This window comes from Seriola aureovittata, chromosome 3 (assembly GCF_021018895.1).
Source record: "Seriola aureovittata isolate HTS-2021-v1 ecotype China chromosome 3, ASM2101889v1, whole genome shotgun sequence".
Classification (NCBI taxonomy): domain Eukaryota; kingdom Metazoa; phylum Chordata; class Actinopteri; order Carangiformes; family Carangidae; genus Seriola; species Seriola aureovittata.
The window spans coordinates 29,940,622-29,958,531 of record NC_079366.1 but is presented as its reverse complement, the minus strand read 5'-3'; the positions used below and the strand labels follow the sequence as shown (position 1 = coordinate 29,958,531).

The 17,910-nt window shown below is 45.2% G+C and overlaps 1 protein-coding gene and 1 long non-coding RNA gene across 5 annotated transcripts in view; one reads left to right on the top strand and one right to left on the bottom strand.

Annotated features, from left to right (window-relative positions):
* The window catches only part of usp34 (ubiquitin specific peptidase 34), a 60,918-nt gene that overhangs the window by 35,902 nt on the left and 7,106 nt on the right, over nucleotides 1-17,910 (bottom strand). For all 4 annotated transcript variants that reach the window (XM_056371400.1, XM_056371401.1, XM_056371402.1 and 1 more), the window contains exons 2-14: nucleotides 15,328-15,418; nucleotides 12,697-13,234; nucleotides 12,346-12,396; nucleotides 9,146-9,295; nucleotides 8,853-8,920; nucleotides 5,652-5,844; nucleotides 4,711-4,772; nucleotides 4,151-4,232; nucleotides 3,884-3,976; nucleotides 3,050-3,175; nucleotides 2,817-2,946; nucleotides 2,372-2,502; nucleotides 463-1,181 (exon numbers count right to left, since the gene is read on the bottom strand). In XM_056371400.1, the coding sequence (XP_056227375.1) occupies nucleotides 463-1,181; nucleotides 2,372-2,502; nucleotides 2,817-2,946; nucleotides 3,050-3,175; nucleotides 3,884-3,976; nucleotides 4,151-4,232; nucleotides 4,711-4,772; nucleotides 5,652-5,844; nucleotides 8,853-8,920; nucleotides 9,146-9,295; nucleotides 12,346-12,396; nucleotides 12,697-13,234; nucleotides 15,328-15,418 (2,434 nt within the window). The remainder of the gene's footprint in view (nucleotides 1-462; nucleotides 1,182-2,371; nucleotides 2,503-2,816; nucleotides 2,947-3,049; nucleotides 3,176-3,883; nucleotides 3,977-4,150; nucleotides 4,233-4,710; nucleotides 4,773-5,651; nucleotides 5,845-8,852; nucleotides 8,921-9,145; nucleotides 9,296-12,345; nucleotides 12,397-12,696; nucleotides 13,235-15,327; nucleotides 15,419-17,910) is intronic.
* Nucleotides 13,171-14,167, top strand: LOC130166077 (uncharacterized). Its single transcript, XR_008827097.1, has 2 exons — nucleotides 13,171-13,273; nucleotides 13,698-14,167. It is a non-coding gene; the product is annotated as an uncharacterized LOC130166077 (long non-coding RNA).

Below are 17,910 nucleotides of genomic sequence, written 5' to 3'. Positions count from 1 at the left end.
TATTGACACGCTACAGGCAGAATAACATGAAACCTGTTGAGAATGAAGACGCCAAACCTCAGGGCGGATCTTCTTTAGCTGCTAATGTTTCACGCTCCCAAACCAAATTCACAAATGCATTTTGTTGGGTCTTTCTGGTGCTAATTCAGGGACGTACACGCTTTGCCTTCGCACAGCTTATTATGTGTAGAGAGAATCGTGTAGCGAGAGCCACGGTCAACACATAAAGAAAAATCTGGATTTTGTTAATTTTGTTCAACACTTCTGGAAGGTGTAAAGGACTTAATAATATTCTTTATTCATAGAGCAGTTTTCAAAATATATTTTACAAAGGCAGCAATAAACCAGAATCAATGAAATGAATAGATTTCAAAGAGAAGAAAAACAGATCAATCAGGTGGATAAATAAACTTTGAGTGAAATGAAAGACATGAAGTGTCAGGGTGAGAGAACAGCCCTTACCCTTCATGGTGGTGGTGGTGATGATGGTGATGGTGGTGGTGCTGGGGACCGATGAAGCGCCGGCAGTTAAAAAGCTCACTGCCCATCGCCTCCCCCAGGAAGTCGCCGGGCCGCGGCAGACATGGAGGCTCCTGGGGCCCCTGGACCATCTGGGAGGGGCCGATGTCTGGAGGCTGTTGCTGGGGCTCCGCCCCCTCGGGCCGAGCGGACGACGATGCCGAGCAGGCATCCAGCATCCTCATCCGGCCCTCTAAAGACGTCGACGCTGCTGTTACCATGACAGCAGAAGTCTCTGGGTTGAAGGGGAGAACCTTGGATTTGGCCCCGCCCCCTGTACCACTGGGCCCCGCCCCCTGACTCGACCCTTCGCCGAGCGCCTCGCCTGCCTTCCTTTTCCTCGACTCCGTCTGCTCCCGGGGCTCCTTCTGCTGACCACCTTCAGCAGCCGACCGGTTCCCCTCGTCTTCGTCCTCTTCGTCGTCGTCGTCCTCCTCCTCGTCGTCTTCCTCTTCGTCGTCCTCCTCCTCCTCCTTTAAGGCCTCGCTGTCCGCCATGTCGTCAGAGTGCATCTCGCTGCCGGGGCTCCCGGCCGACTGGCTGGCTCGGCTGGAGGCGGCTTCGTTGCTGGAGGCCTCGCTGCGGCCGCTGCTGCTGCCCGGCCCGCTGCTGCCTTCCTCCACGCTGTTCGCCGTCTCATCTGAGCTGCCCTGCATCGACTCCTGAGGAGACGAAAGAGAAACACGTCAGAATCTCTGGGAACTGGTTCAAATGAACAAGCCACTAAAAATGTCTGATGGGAAACAAAACGCAAGGACAGAATCTGGATGATGTTCAGTGGTTTTTTATGCGGCTGCTCGATGTTTTTCCTCTTGAATTGAAAATGACGCATCATAACCCAGCCAGGATTTCTTGCTTAAGTGACTCTGTCAAATACTTAATTTCCTGCTTCACTGCAGGACCAATAGATTTAGGAAATAAAGAAAAAAATCGACACAGTATGGCCAAATAACAAACAACAATGAAGTTTACATAAAGTTTTTAAGTATTTAAAGCTCCATATTCTAAACTTTTGTTTTATTTGAAGTGTTGATCCATCAGAAGATATAAAAACCATCTCAGTGTAGTTTCACATCTCCTCTCTCAGGCTTCTCTCTGCAGCTCTAGTAACAACAGGTCGGTGAACCAATCAGAAGAGAGGAGGCTCTGAGCCTCTCCTCTGATTGGCTGACTGTTTTCTGAGTGATCCAATAAAAATAAAGCAGATTTCAGGTAAAAACACTCAGAGAAACTAAATCCTGCAAGGTTTGGATGGTGGGTCCAGGTGGGCGGGGCTTGGTGACTGCTTTGTTGTGACATCACAAAGTTCCAGAAGTCCTGACGGCTGGTTTTAAGGCTCAGTTTCTGAATACAGGCTGTGTGCATTTCTCTGTGGACTGAGGCTTTGATACTTTCACAGTATTAATATAGAAGCTAGAGCTGATCTATAATCACACTACACATGGACACAGACCTTTACACTGGAGGAGCTTTAAAACTCATGACTAAGTGTTTGTTATGCAGAATGTCCAAAGTTAAGTCTGATATATTTGCTATCTTTGTAAACAATCTCCACAGAATTTAAAATTACGTCCTTTTGCTTGTTAACAGCTCGATTTATTATATCATTATTCCTCCAGTTCAGCTCTGATCCCACAGACTCAAAACTGCTTTTTCATGGTTTAAAAATTTCAAATATGCAGCTCAAATGTTTCAAGTTCCATGTGTCCGTCAGCAGCTGTGTATCCAGAGTCTGCTGCGTTACTGACAGCTGAAATGCAAACGTTTCATAAATGAGACAGCTCGGAAATCAGTGTGTGTGTGTGTGTGTGTGTGTGTGTGTGTGTGTGTGTGTGTGTGTGTGTGTGTGTACCTCGGTGTCAGACAGCCTCTGCTGGCTCCTCTTGCTGCCAGTCATCATCTGGTCGTCCATCTCCATGTCGCTGCCTCCGCTGTGCTGAGTGTCGCTGTTGTCGCTGCTGTCGGGACTGGCGGCCGGCGAACCTGAGACCAGACAAGACAACAGACTGAGAACTTCCTGCGGGAGGGGAAATCAAACCTGCCGCACAAACACTGATTTCTACGTCTTAGTGCGGGTCAAGCTCCAAAAAACACTAGAACCCAACAGTTTCATTGAATAGAACCTTTTATTAGAGCCTCCATTCCTGAACTAACGGCCACATCTTTCCAACCCCACGCCTTCAATCTGTAACTCCAAGCCTCCAGCCCCCGAGCTCAGATACTCATTCTCCAGAGCCTCAGAAAACTTAACGCAACTGTTTTGACAGGCTCTTATACTGAAGCGAATCCAGGCTGACCTTTCTTGTTGCCCATGGGGATGTTGGTGTTGAGCAGGGAGGCGAAGGAGCTTTGTTTAGAGAGCTGGGCCTTCGCTGCCAGGGCGTTGTTCCACAGAGCCTTGATCAGCATGGAGGCCAGGTACAGCGTCTGAGGAGAGAGGGAGGCGCAGGGGAGATTATTATCATCAGTGTGAGCAAGTTCACACTGGGGTTTTTTTTTTATTTAGGTCATTTTTTTTGGGCGGCTGTACCTGCTCTGTGTGGGCGCTGGGGTGCAGGCCAGACACCAGGTTGAGGACGTGGCGGAGAGGCACCGGGTCCAGGTTTTTAATGAGCGAGGGGAAAAGGTCGTGGATGTAGCGACTGCAATGTTTCAGCTACAAACACAAAAAAAAACTGTTTTAATCAGCCAGAAGAAAACACAAAGTTCCTGGGACAGAAACTCTAAAGGCGGATTAGCAGAGCTGGAGGTCAGGACACATCGTTCTGATACATCACAGTCAAATATATATAATATACACAGTTATTACATTAGAGATCAGGTAAAGGAGCCTGTGAGGGATTTGGTTAAAGAGATACAGATACAGGAATTTTACTGTTTTTTCTCACTTTCCCAGAGTCAGAAACTAAATAAAAAGCAGGACAGATCTTTGTTATGCGTTTGGTTCAGTCTCAACTTACGTCAAACAGCAGAATTAAACTGTCTTGGCTCGACTGTTGAATGTCTACGCGATCAAATAACATAATCATGATCCTGTAGGAATCCAGGAACCAAGCGTAACAAAGCAAGTAAACTCAGGTGGGGGGGGGGATTGTCTGAGGGGGGGGGGGGGGGGGGGGGGGCACAGTCTCCCCCCCTGAACTAGTTGTTGAAATCCAGTGGAAAACAACTTATTTCTTCTTCTTATTGTTTCTACCTCTGAGGAGCACGATACTAAAACTAGAACAAGTGAACCACGACAGACAGCCGCTGCTGCTTTCATCCCTCACAGTGATGTCACTGATGTGGCTCCACAGAGGAACTAACAGGTTAATGGGCTGGAATAAAGCCGTGTACGGTCAGGTGTTAATCTGTCCCGTCTTACCTGGGCTGCGGCCCAGATACAGTCCACATGCTGCGTGCTGAGTCGGCCCTCTGCAGCCAAGAAATTCAGGATCACTTGGCACTGTTTAATGATCTGGAAAACACACACACACACACACACACACACACACACACACACACACACACACACACACACACAAACTGGATGAAGGAACTGGAGAAGCGAGTCTGTGCATTTAAGCCACAATACAACACGTTCACATACGAACACAGAAACACATGGTGTCAGTTTACGTCACTGCCTCACCTCAATGTGCAAATTGGGTCCAAATATGTGCTCCACCACGTTGTTGTGGATCAACCAGTCAGCCAGCTCCTTTGCTATGGACCTGGAAAAGAGTGACAGAGGTTTACGGGAGTTCAACACGTCGAGCAGGAAGCTGCAGCTCCCGTCATGTAAGACGTGCATAGTGACACCTGTTGTGTTCATCGTTTTATCACCCCAGCAGGTGTAAAAAAAATAAAATAAAAAAGGTGACAGGAACATGTGTTTTCTTCCTCTTTAGTCATTTTATCACACGTCATTCACACGTGCCGTAAAATATTTACTGCCAACTCGGGAATCACACGTTTGCTCGACTGAGATCACGACTGAGCCGAGCTCCGCAGGTCGCTGCACAGCTGCATCACAGAGGCAGCTCACTAAGTATTTTTAAAAGAAAGCTCAAAACTTCACAACATCATTTCATCAGCTGCTATACAAATAAAGTTTATTATTATTATTATTATTATTATTCCTGTTCAATAAAGTTCCAGCTTCACGGACGCCTTTGTGCTCAGGCATCTGATCGCTTTCAGCCGACTTACGTTTCTGTGTCAGAGACCAGAGACTCGTTGTTGCAGACGTCGTTGAATGTGTGGAGCTGATTCTGAGAAAACACACACACACACACACACACACACACACACACACACACACACACACACACACACGTTTGTAACAATGAGTGAAGAAGCGATGCATCATACGTCTCTGTACAAGGTTATTTCCCATCAGAGTCACGACAAAACGTTCACATGAAAAGAAAGCCGTTGGCTGTATCATCAGTTTCTTCTGAACACTCATCACACAGATCTTCGGCCTCGGTAAGATACTGACGTGTTACTGCAACTCTGTTTACTTTCTGCAGATATTCACACGGCATATTAATCAACAGCAGGTTTAATTATAACGACACGTGTATCACTATAATGAGATTCAAAATTCAGCATCTAAAACCTGCTCAGTCACTTATTGTCTGTGAGGAACATTATTATTTCTACATGCTAATCACTAAAACATGCCGAGTATTAACATTTTAAAATTCTAACTAAACGCATGTTAGCGTAGCAGCTGCTTCAAGTCTGACAAAGAAGTCAGAAATGTCCTGAAGTGGCCACCGTACAGAGGATATGTGCATTTTCATTTTCTATTCAAAAACTTTTCTTTTGTTTCTAAAAACCAGGAAAGATTTCCACACTCGAGACCTGAGGAAACACTTTCTTAAAACCGTGTTGCCCTCTAAAACCTAGAAATCTCTTGCAAGAGAAAAACACTTTCATTAACGTGTCAATACTTTCATCTTCCATCACGGGAAACGTTCATCAAACGTTAGAGCAGTTTTTACTGCAGCTGAGGCTTTAATGAGGAAAACCCTGAAGCTGCTCTCGTGTCGACGGTTTGGAAACTAAAACTGAGAATCACAGGAGTGTCAGACAGGACAGACAGACGAGGTGAGAGCGAGCGGAGCGGCGTCTGTGCGACTCACAGTGATTTGGCTGAGTCCGGCCAGCCTCATGGTGAGCGTGGGGGACATGAAGTATTTGAAAGCGAGGTCCAGACTCTCCTTGTCGAAGCACAGCGCGCTGTCCAGCGGCTCCTTCACCGTGCTCCACATCAGGTCGGCCATGTTGCGCGCCGCGCTCTGCCGCAGCTCCTGGTCCGACAGCTTACACAGATACCTGCACACAGCGGCGCAGGAGTTACCCACCGACACTCAGACAGACCGATCAAACCCACTGTCCTCTGCGCTAACCGCTGGGTGGAAGACCAGGAAGAATATGAGCGAGTGAGGTCAGTGTCATCGCCACTGTGATGAAGAAAAGATGTTAAATTCATCCAAAATATCACATTTCAAGAGATGCTGCCTGTGATCGACCTGACGGCACCGAGCTCAGTTTGTTTTTCACTCACATTTTCACAGTTTTTCTAAGGAACCGACTTTTCAGACGTTTGAAAAACTTGTTCATATCTTTGAGATTGATTTTTAATCACATTCCTTTTCCAGACGCGCGTAGGAGTTCACCGAGATATCTGATCAACGGCGGAGCGCTGCTGACTCATCCAGTGTTCGCTCTGAGCCGCTCGTAGCTGGCTGTGTGGTTTTCAGATGTGTTGTGATGAGCTGGGAGGTTCCAGCTGCTGCTGAAGGGGGTTGAGTTTTGCTGATCAAAGGAGATTAAAAAAAGGACAAACGGCTACTGAGATGCAAAACTGGACTGAAGCCTGAGAACGAGCTTATAACGAACTGACGGGGAAAATGTGAAATTTAATTTAGAGTTTCCGGGCCACAAGTCAACAACTTAACCAGCATGGTGAACATTAACATCAACAGCTACACTCGACTTTTACTTAGTTTACATGGGCTCCTTACAGATGTATTCCTCCAGATGTTGCACTCATCTAATGGAAACTGTAACAAGCCACGCAGCAGATCTGCAGCTCTGAGGCTTCACTCATGTCAGCAAGCTAACCATGAAAACTATGGAAATGCAGAGGTTTAACAGGTATGAAGTTTGTCGTTCGAGTTAGCATGGTGTATGCTAACATTTGCTAATTGGCACTAAACAAACAGAACAGGTGCAGCTAATGAAATTTCATTAGATTTGCAAGTATCTTGGTAATTGTTTATCTATTTATTTAATACGGACGATGTAATTTAATGTAACACAGTTGCAAAACAAAGCATGAAACTGATGTGTTGCATCTATTTTCCATTTACTCATTTACAGGAGGAGCCGGGGATCGAGCCGCCAGCCCTGTGAGGGGCGGACATCCCGCTGCGCCACCTGAGCCACAGCCGCCTCCCGCCTCCCGCCGAGTCACGGCATCACCGAAGTGTTGACGAATCCTCCGGACGGGAGGAGAGGAACCTCTGAACCAGATGTCACGGTAATTCAGACTTTACATCATGGTGTTCTTTAAGGAAGAGTCACTCAGACTCACTGGACTCATGTCACAGTCTCATCCATCCAACAGCTGAGCAATACTTTCTGATTTACACAACATCTGTAACTTCTTCTGTCATTTTTATTCAGGCACAATCCCGTCTGATGCTTGTGTTTTGTGACACCTGGTAGAGTTTCTCTCTCTCTCTCTCTGTGGCGAACAGAATAAAGCCAGAAAATAAATAAATAAATAAATACATTCAACTCTTTTCCCGGGCCTGCTGGGTTCGGGGTGAGTTTACGGCCCCGGGGGCTTTTGTAACATTAATCTCGCTGAGTCTTCGCTTTTTTAAAGATTTCCTGTTCGTGCACTTTTCAAAGCTTCAGATTTCCTCATAGTCTGTATTTTGTGTTTCTCACGTCTCCACATGCAGCTTTGTTCCCTAATCCTGCAGCTCAGTGCAGGTGTCGACACGTATGTTGTCGTGCATCATTCACCGCTGCTGCGTTTTGTCCTTTAGAGTCCCGTTTAGCTTTAACAGGAAAAAAAAAAACAACATCTAAATCTTAATCTTCGAGCTTCACAGACAGAAGCTGCTCCTCCGTCACATGAACTCCAGCCGTTACAATGAAATCAGGGAGCGTTCCTTTAATAATGACTTTCATCCCAGTAACGGTTTGAGAGCCGGAGTTCAGTCAGACAGAAGAGCCGGCGAAGCAGCAGAGCATCAGCCAGCCTGCGTCACATGACCAGCTCTGCCGGCTCTCTGCCTCCTCTAGGGTCATGTGAGGAGAGGTTGACTGGAGGCCTGGCAACTGTTGCCACGGCGACGGAAGCTCTTCCTAGCAACTAACGTGTGGCACTTTGGTATTTGGGGGAGAGAGCGCGAAAGAGCAAGGTGCACTGAGTGAGGGAGGGAGGGAGGGAGGGAGGGAGGGAGGGAGAGACAGAATCGAGCTCGTCTGGCTGCTTCACGTCAAACGACAGCAAACATCAAATCCGTCACAATGACGCTAATATTTAAACAAAGCATTTAAAAAAAAAAAGGTGAAACAGGGAGGGTTTTAATACCTGACAACACAGAACAACACAACAGTGGGAAGGTCAGCGTTTACACCCCAGTGATCATATCTGGGTTTCTGATTTATTCTGTTTCGGAGTGGAGACGTCAGCGCTCCTGAGCCGACGCTGCGATCTGATCTGGGAGCAGAGTTTGTTCAACGCTGCGCTGACGGGGGAAAGAAAGGTGTTCGACAAAATGGCAGCTTCTCCGTCAACTACACACCACAACACAGACGTCAGGCGGCTGCGCAGGAGCTCCCACTCAACTGGAAAAATGTTCTCCTCACTTCTTTTTGTCACCAGAGCTGAGAGGAAGATCCTCGACTGGATTTTATTTATTTAATTAAACTGACAAACGAGCAGAAAAGTGCTCTGTGCTCACCTGCACACAGATAAGAATATACATTTGAGAGATTATTAAAAGATTATTTTCATTTCATGCACATTTTACTTTGATTTGTTTGGATTCTATACAAATATATATTTTTGGATTATTTCACTTTTATTTTGGTTTATTTTATTTTAAATCTCGATTTTTGCTGCATAATTTCTATTTCTTAAAGTAGTAATCTGTTGAGAATCATGTAAAGCTCTTTGTTTTGAAAAACAATGCATGAATTAAGTTAATTATCGTCAGTAATGGGGATTGGCTGATTGTTCTGTGCAGGTTTGTTCCGTCTTTGTTCCCTCATGAAATCAAACTGTAGCCTCGGTTAAAAAATGTTGGGCGTGAACTCACCGTATTACGTAGGTGCGGAACGGTATGATGTGTTGCATGACCGCGGGAATGTGCAGCCAGATGCGGATCTGTGGGCACAAGCAAAAACATCAAACGTCAAACTCACATCGTCACAACGCACAGCGGAGAATCTTCACCGGACACATCTCAAACTACAGCGACCAGCTGAAACTAACTAACAACACAGTTTCCCAATTCATCAACTCCATTTATTAGAACTACTACTATTATTGATGAGTCAGAATGTTTCAGGCGTGGATGCCGGTCTCCTCGTCCGGTCGGCGCACACTCACGTTGGAGACGATGGTGATGAAGGCGTGGGCGATGGGGAAGGGGAGGCTCTCTGGAGTTCCCGACTCGAAGCACTCCTTCATCAGGGAGAGGCCGTGCTTCCCGCAGAACAGGCAGACGTAGCGCAGCAGGTGCAGAGGCACCTCCACGTCCTGGTGGACGAGGGGAGACGACGTCAGACACATCTCACACACTCATGATCCCTGATCAGAGGCACGTTGGGATTTTAGATTTTATTTTTGTTTAGTTTCTAGAAACGGAGGCAGTTTGTGAGCTGTGCTCGTCCTGGAGAGAAAATAAACCTTTATTGACCCCACACTCGTTCCTGCAGCAGAGGAAGCGAGGTAGAAGAAAAACAACGAGTAATAAATATAGTATAAAGAAGAAAAATAACAAATCAACCGTAAATAAGAAGGTTTGTAAAGATATTTACATAATGTGCAAACTGAAAAATAAGTAACAGCATAAACACAAACTAATGTAAAAAAAGTGTTTTTTTGCAACAAGAAACAAAAAGAAAAACCTTGTTAATTTCATTTAGACACTTTAGCATCTTTAAACCGACGAGCTCCTTTAGAAACCTGGTTAATCATCGTGAAGAAGCAGTAAAAATAAAGGAGCAGTAATTATGAGGTTTTCTAAGGATGTTTCATCACGTTGGGGCCGATGTTTGATAATGAAACTCTGGTGTCACTGCGATGCCGACTGTTCATACTGTAACACACCAGCAGCTCCAGAGCCGCCGACCTCAGTGAAAGCAGACTTCCAGCCTGTTCTGATCCCGGCGTCCCTGCGCTTAATGAAAACTTTATTACGGCGGGAAGGCCGGGAAGCTATCAGACTGTCCGGGGACACGTTACTCCTCCCTGGGGGGCGGTAACTTCATCTGCAGGAATCCAAACCCAATTCACGGCAATGCCTGGAGCTTATCGGAGGTCGAGTGAAGCACAGCTTTTGTTCCACGGTGACCAGCGGCCACAAAGTACAATATACACATGAGCAACGTTTAACACCAAGTATAAATACTGCATTCCTTTCCTGAGCATTGTTATTTTCATGTCAGAACATCAAGAGCTGCACCGAGGAGCCGTTACCACGACTTTATGAGGCTCAGCACACTGTAATAATGTGGGCGTCGACAAAACAACCAGAGGGCAGGAAATGTGGACAATACTTAGCTAAACAGAGAACTACAGTCAATTCTTAAAAAACCCAGACACACCGACAATAAACACACGAACCAGAACTGTGATATCAGACCTCTCTGGTATAAAGCGTTGAGCCTGTGTGAGTCGGGACAAACTGCAGCACCAGCAGAGCTGCTTCACTTCTTCTAACCAGGTGTGACGTTGGCTGCTTGTGTTAATAACAGTTATTTAAGAAGATTAGAGATTAGATTTGGTATGTCGTCTTCCCCCGGCAGGACATTGATTGAAGGTGATTCCCACCAGAATTAAACGCCGTCTTTCTTTTTCACAGTAACTCATTTGTTTTTATAATACAAATATATTTCCCACTTTTGGGAGGATTTCCCGTCCGAAACCTTTCGGTTCATCCGCGTCAAAATAAATCCAGAACAGAGGCGAAGAAACACGAACCCTCACATCAGACTGAGGTTATATTTGGATACGTGGCCACTGGGCGTCAGGTTTCTGAGGTCAGATCTCAGATAGAGTTTATCTCGCAGGTCAGGAGGCAGACGTGCAGAGAGGATTTCAGAACAACATTCCTGCTGCAGTTTAATCATTTAAATAAATGTTTTTCTATTAACACACCAGAGCAGAAAACACTTTAAGTTTGAGAGGACGATCTGACGGCATCAGTGCACAAACTCAAATCCCCTGATGTGATACGACGGACCCCCCCCCCCCCCGGAAAAAAAAAAGCAGCTGGTGACGGCAGGTGGATCAGGCTTTGGGTTTCTCCACATGTGGCTCTGAGCGCTTCAGTTTGGAGGCTCGGGGTTTATTCACTTTTCCAAAACCAAAAAACACAAGAACTAAAGTGGAAGTTTGAACCGTGTGTTTATCTTCTCTGTGTTACCATGCAAAGCTAAGTAGCTTAGCATTACTTTCACAGCCAAGAGGGAGCAGATCATTAGATTTACACACACCTAGTGGCCATTTTACTTTTTTCTTTCACACTGTTGTGAAGTTGTTCATCAGCTGTGGCCTCGCTGAAGAGCGTAAAGGAGTGTAACTGTTTTAGTTCTGGTGAAGCTGAATGACAAATGTATTTAATCAATCAATAATTTAATGATGGATGAATGAAATTTGGCAGAAATTTGAAACACAAAAAGGTTTTTAAAGCCAAAAGAATTATTTAACAATTATACAAGTAGTTGTGCGTCAGATTGACTGAAAACTGTATATTTACAAACTCATTCATTAACTACTGAATATTCTATTGTATATAAATGACAAGACACAGCTGTTTGGACTTTCACTCCGAGATATTAACATCTGTCCGGGTGACAAGAAAACTGCCGCTGAGTGGAGATGGTTCCCAGATACTTTAGAATAATCACAGGAGGAGACGCCGCCGCTGCTGATGATGATGATGATGATGATGATGATGATGAAGCACTCTCTTTATTTTTTCCAGTGGATCCGTCCTAACGCACTGCGCCCTCAGACAGCAGCTGAACTGACTGAGTGGAGGGAGCGAAGGCCCGACCCGCTGAGGAAACATGTGCCCAATAAACCTGAGTCTCCTCAGCGGTCATGTGACACTGTTGGCACACACTGACGTCCTCGTCTCTTACAGCGATTCGCAACGTGCCTCAGGCCTACATCTAGTATTCACCCCCCCCCCCCTCCTCTCGCTCTGGATGCAGCGCAGCTGTCGGGTTTGGGCAGAGAGCTTGTTCCAATAAAACAGGCTCAGGATGGAATAAATGAACGGGACGCGACCGTCGTGAAAACAAGACGACAAGAGACGAATTTAAAATTTTAAGCGTCTGCAAGACATCGCTTCTCAGAGCGGCTTACAGTGGATTAGTCATGAGGAGATTCATTGAAATAAAAAAAGGAAGTCTGTGTTTTTTGGCTGCAGTGAAATCATTGGTCGTATTTGACCCATTTCCAGCTGTAGGTGTCAGCTGCTGATTGGCAGAAAACAAGTTGTAAGTAAACGCAGCAGCAGCAGCAGCAGCAATGAAAACACTCAACTCACTGGAATAAAGATAAAGTAAGTTCCTTACATTCATGTCGCAGAAGGAGCCGAGGATGTTGCTCTCGTGAGCGGATATGTCCTGGAAAGAAAAACAGGAAGGGAGAAAACAGAAACAGCCGAGCTTAACGTGACATGGAAACTTGTATCGTCTGCAAACAGAATAATTACAAGGCTGGTTCCGTGCGGTTAATGTTTATTTTCTGAACTCCACGTTTAAAAAGGAGCTTGAACAAAGCAGAATGTGTTTTGGTGTCATCAGCAGAAAAGCTACGACACATCTGTGAGAATAAACCACAAACGCTCCGGCAGCGTTAACGTGTAAGATATTGTTCTGGTCTGTGGGAGTCAGGTGTGTGTGAGATCTGGGACGTGTCCTCACCTCGATGGTGGGGTGTGTGTTGTGTTTGTAGGCTGTGTAGAGGGGGAACTGGATCTGGAAGATCTTGGCCGCACACAGCAGCAGTTTCTCCCTCTCCTCTGTGCTCCAGGAGCTGAACGGGTCCTGGGTGTCGCTGCCGCCGCCGACCCCATCGCCTCCATCGCCGACCCCAGACCCGCTGCCGCTCTCCCCAGGCCCCAGTGCTTCCATCTGGGCTTCACCCCCCTGGTGCTGGGTCTTATTCTGGTTGAGGTCGGGGGTGTCGGCATCCTCTTCCGCAGAGTCTCTCTCCACATTCACAGGTTCGTCCTCCCCGGGCGATGACGGCTGGGGGAGGGGCCCCGGTGCAGATTCGCCGCTCCATTCGGAGCCCAACGCCTCGCCCCCTGACACGCCTCCTTTATGGGTGTGGTCCTGGACGCTGCAGAGGCGGTCTCTCAGGCTGCTGATCTGGGCGATGACCAGGTTAATGAGGGCGTAGACCAGCTGGTTGAAGACCTCCAGGTGCTTGTACTCCTTGAAGCAGCAGAGACATTGTCTGGAGACACAAACAGAAACGACGACAGTCAACATGAAGGTAGAGCTTCATTCTCCAGCAGGTGACATCAGGATCTCACTACGGAGATCACTGAGGTCCAGGTGACCCAAACACCTGCGCCGTGTCTGAAAGAACTGTAGCCGCTTTCACACAACCTGTTGAACGGGAGTAGAGTAAGAGTAACTAACTGCAGGTGTCTCATATATTTACACACGCTCTGTTTACATCTACAAATCTCAAAAACCCGCCGACAATTAAAAAAATTAACTTTATGTAACCACTTATGCATTTAAGTTTTAAGCTGGACTGTTTGTGTAGCTGTTAACCTGCTCACCTGTTTCCTCTCACTTTAGACAAAGCTAGGATCGGGCGTCCAGCCAAACTGTCGCGATACACTTTATTATCGGGGGTGTTTTCTTTTCTTTTTTAAAATGTATAATCATATTAATGTATTTTGTTTCAGCTATAAGCGAAGTTTTATCTGTCACGTGCCGAGGTTCAGTGGACAGCGATCCCAGGAGGAGGTGAACTGAGGGTCAGACTCGGCAGCAGGGAAAACGAACACTGACTACAAAACTGTTATGACAAATATTGCATATGGCGGGAAATATATCGATCAATATTATTGAATATTGACCGAGTCAAAGTACAGGATGAGTCGCTGCCAATCTGCTCGTATGTTCTACACTCATTCACAAACGTGGAGCAGCAGACGCAGCCTAAGATCTGCCTGCTGGCAGTTTGGACGGATGAGTCAGCAGCTTCTGGGTGTTTGTGTCAGCGACTTCACGTCTCCTTAAAACTCTGAATATAAAAGAAAAAAGAAAAACAAACACTCCAGCTGGAGGAAGAAAAACAAACACCAAACTAAAAGGAGCGCCATCATTACTCAGAACATTCATATTGTGTGACGGCCTCGACCGAGGAAATAAAGATCATGTAAAAACATCTATTGTTTTGAATGTGTATTTATCCAACGTGACGGAGACTGAGAGCTGCCAGACTCGTCACAGCGAAGCCACGTTCACACCTGAGCGACGGCCACGCGGCCACAGGCTCCGTCAGACGCTTTAATGACTCGCAGGGAGCGGGAGGTCGGCGGCGTAATGAGTCATTCATTTCCCCTGAGAAGATTTTCCCAGCTGGTAAAAGTCCAGCAAACACTGTTTAGAGTTTGTCCTCGTTTTTCCAGAATGTCCTCGCTGCTTTAACATCACTTTCAAACCAGTTTGTTTTTCAGTTTGAATAGATTTAGATTTTCTACTTTCTCCCCTAGTGAAAGGGTTTTGAAAGAGACTCAAACTGACAAAGTCCTGCAGAAGACTGAGAGCAGCAGACAGCAGCTGCTCGTGTGTGTGTGTGTGTGTGTGTGTGTGTGTGTGTGTGTGTGAATGCAAACGTCTGTAATCCAGCTTTTCCACCGAGGCAGCAACAGTGACCTGGGTAAACTTCGCTCAGGTGGCACCACTTTACAATGAGACTTTATAGATGGTTTATAATTAGGTTATTAATTCAGTTTTAACACTTAATAAACAATTATAAAAAGTGAGTTACTATCATTTATAACTGGTAACAGGAGCTTTATTGTAAAGTGTGAAACAGATCAGTAATAAAACAGTTATAATGATGAATCATGGTCATTTGATTTGATCATGTGATCTGCCAAATGAAACCGTTTGACCATTAAGCTGCTGACGATAACTTAAAGACGTGATGAAGCAGCAGGAACAAACGCTGATGATGGAGAAAACAAAGGGATGAACACGTGGGCTCACTATTTGGCAAGCAACGGGTCACTGTTGTGTTTTTTATCTAATGTGTTTTAACAGCTTATAAATGATTTAGTGTGTGTTAACAAGCTAATAAATAAACTAGCTAACCGTTAATAAATCCTTTGGTTTGCAGTTAGAAGTTGGTCTGAATCTAAAACGTGGTGATTTGTTGAAGTGTGGCAGCAAAGTGCTTCAGGAGGTTCTTACAGTTTAGGAGAAACTCGCTCTTTCAACAACAACAACTCAGGATCAATAAAGCAAAGCCAGGGAGTCGGTTTCGCCTGGAGTTTGTCGGCTGAACGTGACTCGGGAGGAACTGACCTCTGTGTCCAGGAGCTGATGTAGCCCAGCACTCGCAGGGCATGTTCCTTCTTCAGCTGGAAGCCGCCTTCGCTGCCGTCTGCATCCGATACTGAGGGAGAGACGACACAAAACACCCGTCACAAAACATGACATCATGACAGTTTTATCCTCCGAAGAAGAGCGGACGAAACAACAACACACGCCGCTACTGTGAACAAACTCTGTGCAAAGCTGCAGCAGATAACAGCTACAGCTGCTCTCAGGTTGTTTCACAGAGAAAAAGACAATTAAACAATTAACAATTATGTTGGCAGACATGCACAGAAATGTTTTACAGGCTGCGTTTTAATATAATTTGACCCTTTTTGTTAAAATAAAAGTTACATATTTGATTTATTTGTGAAAAATATTTTACTTATAATTATTTATCATGAATTTAATTTCCAGTGAAGATTATAATTCAAACTGTTCCTGTCACTGTTTAATATCAAATCATTCTCACAATTATTTATGATAAAAAGCTTCTTTGGATAATCATTATGTAAAATCATTAGATTAGATTATTGCATTTCCAAAAGGTTTGAGTTTAAAAAAACGAGATGTCCTGACTTAACCTCCACAAACACTGGATCCTACATTACCCATAATGCATAATTCCCATCTGGTAAATGTGCACCTCAAATTCCATGCCCCAAGTTTGTAAAAGAAGTTGTCTATTAGGAGTTTTAGTTTGTAGATACTCAACATGTGTCACGTGTGATGTCAGTTTCAATAGGTTAAGTGACAAGTAAACTGAACTTCATGTGTAAAATTGGTGGAGTTGTCCTTTAAGATGTTCATATGAAAAGAAAATAGAGAATGATGGAGATTGTGTTGACACATAGACACTAACCAGTCCCACATTTTCTGGACGTGTGAAAATATTATCAAATTTTGGGGGAAAATATCTTTAAACCTCAGAAACAGTTCAGGTCAGAGCTGCACTGTATGCAAAAAAACAAAAATCATACTGCGATTATTCTGGCAGATTTCTTTTAAAACACTAAATCCGAGTTATCTTGGATGAATAACAGAGGACGCCGTCTTCAGAAGTGACATGTACCTCTGTGAAAAAGAGCTGAAAGCTGGTGTGAGAGGGAGACAGGTAAACCTGAGGACAATATGGAGACACCTTTAGTAGACTGAGGAATGTGTTCCCCATTTGGTTCCTATTTTATTGTAAAATGACTAAAATTGTTATAAATAAAAAGTGAGAAAAAAAAGAGGAGAGAATATGAGCTGAAGCATCGTTATCAGATGTTTACTCTCAGCATCAAAGTGCTGCATCAGATGAGCTGCGACTGGGAGACCGCCTCATGCAGAGACATTAAATATTGGCTCCAGACTCCGACGGCTTCAGTCTGAAGTTACTGTTATTGTATTGGCCCTCAAAGATCCATATCAGTCACACCCGGTTTAGAGGAGTCAAGTGTCTCCGCTGAATCGCTGACCTGAATCTGGCAGCAAAGACAGACAGAAAACAAAAAACTGTATTCAACTTTGTTCAAACTGAACCTGAACCAAAACCTTTTCAGCTCTACGTGTGAACGGAAGCTCCTCAGAGGCTTCGGCACCGGGGTCGGAGTTCTGGGACGTCCCGGCAGATGAGGGACGTCGTTTCACCGCTTCACTTTATGAGGATGTCTGGGAACAGGCGCTCTGGTGCCAACACTAAACCCGCTTTATGGCTGCAGCTCAGCGTGGATATAAATACAAAGAGGGGGAGGACATCTCCGCTGTGTGATCACACTCCTCAGCTCAGCGGGGACGGGAACGTTCAGCCAGACCGGAGGCGTGTAAATATGAACGTTCCAGCTGTGGCATTATAATAAATACAGCTCAACTGTGTGTTGTGCTGCTGACAGACGACCGTGGCCGAGGATGATCTGAATATGTTCAGTCTCTAAAGACGGACTCAGACTGCAGGAGTTTTAACCCTCTGGAGTCCATTTTGATAGAAGGCCTGATTTTAAAATGTCTTTTAACATCCGTTTTCTCTTTACACTGACAGATTCATGTTGAGCTGCAGGAACACGGGGCATAGTTTCATTTTCTTGGAGAAATTTGAATGTCTTTAATTAAAAATGTTTTTCTTTGCGGTTAAAACCCTTTGAACCCTTAAACATATGCCACAGTCAGTGTCAGGCAGCGTTTTCATAAATGACAAACCAACAATTTTCTTACTATTGCATCCTTGTAAGATTCTGCCAATGTCTCAATAACAACGATTTCATTCTCGTACGTTATCTTTTATAATTTATACCTTTTATAAAAAGGTCTAAAAGTCTTCCTATCAGCTGTGAATGAACACCCAACTTCATCAGATACTGTCAACTCTAACGTGGCTAAAATCTAATTCTCCCTCCTTTTCTAGGCTTCTGTGAAGAGGCCAGTTTTCAGGTGGATGCAGAGACACGGAGCCAGACGCAGCAATGCAGCACACGTCAGAGGAAATGAAGTTTTTATGGCTCATATAAAAACCTGCAGGTGTTAAACTGAGCAGCTGATCTTTTCAGCCTCTGGCGGAAAACTGGGACACTTCTGGATTTTAAGGCATTTCAC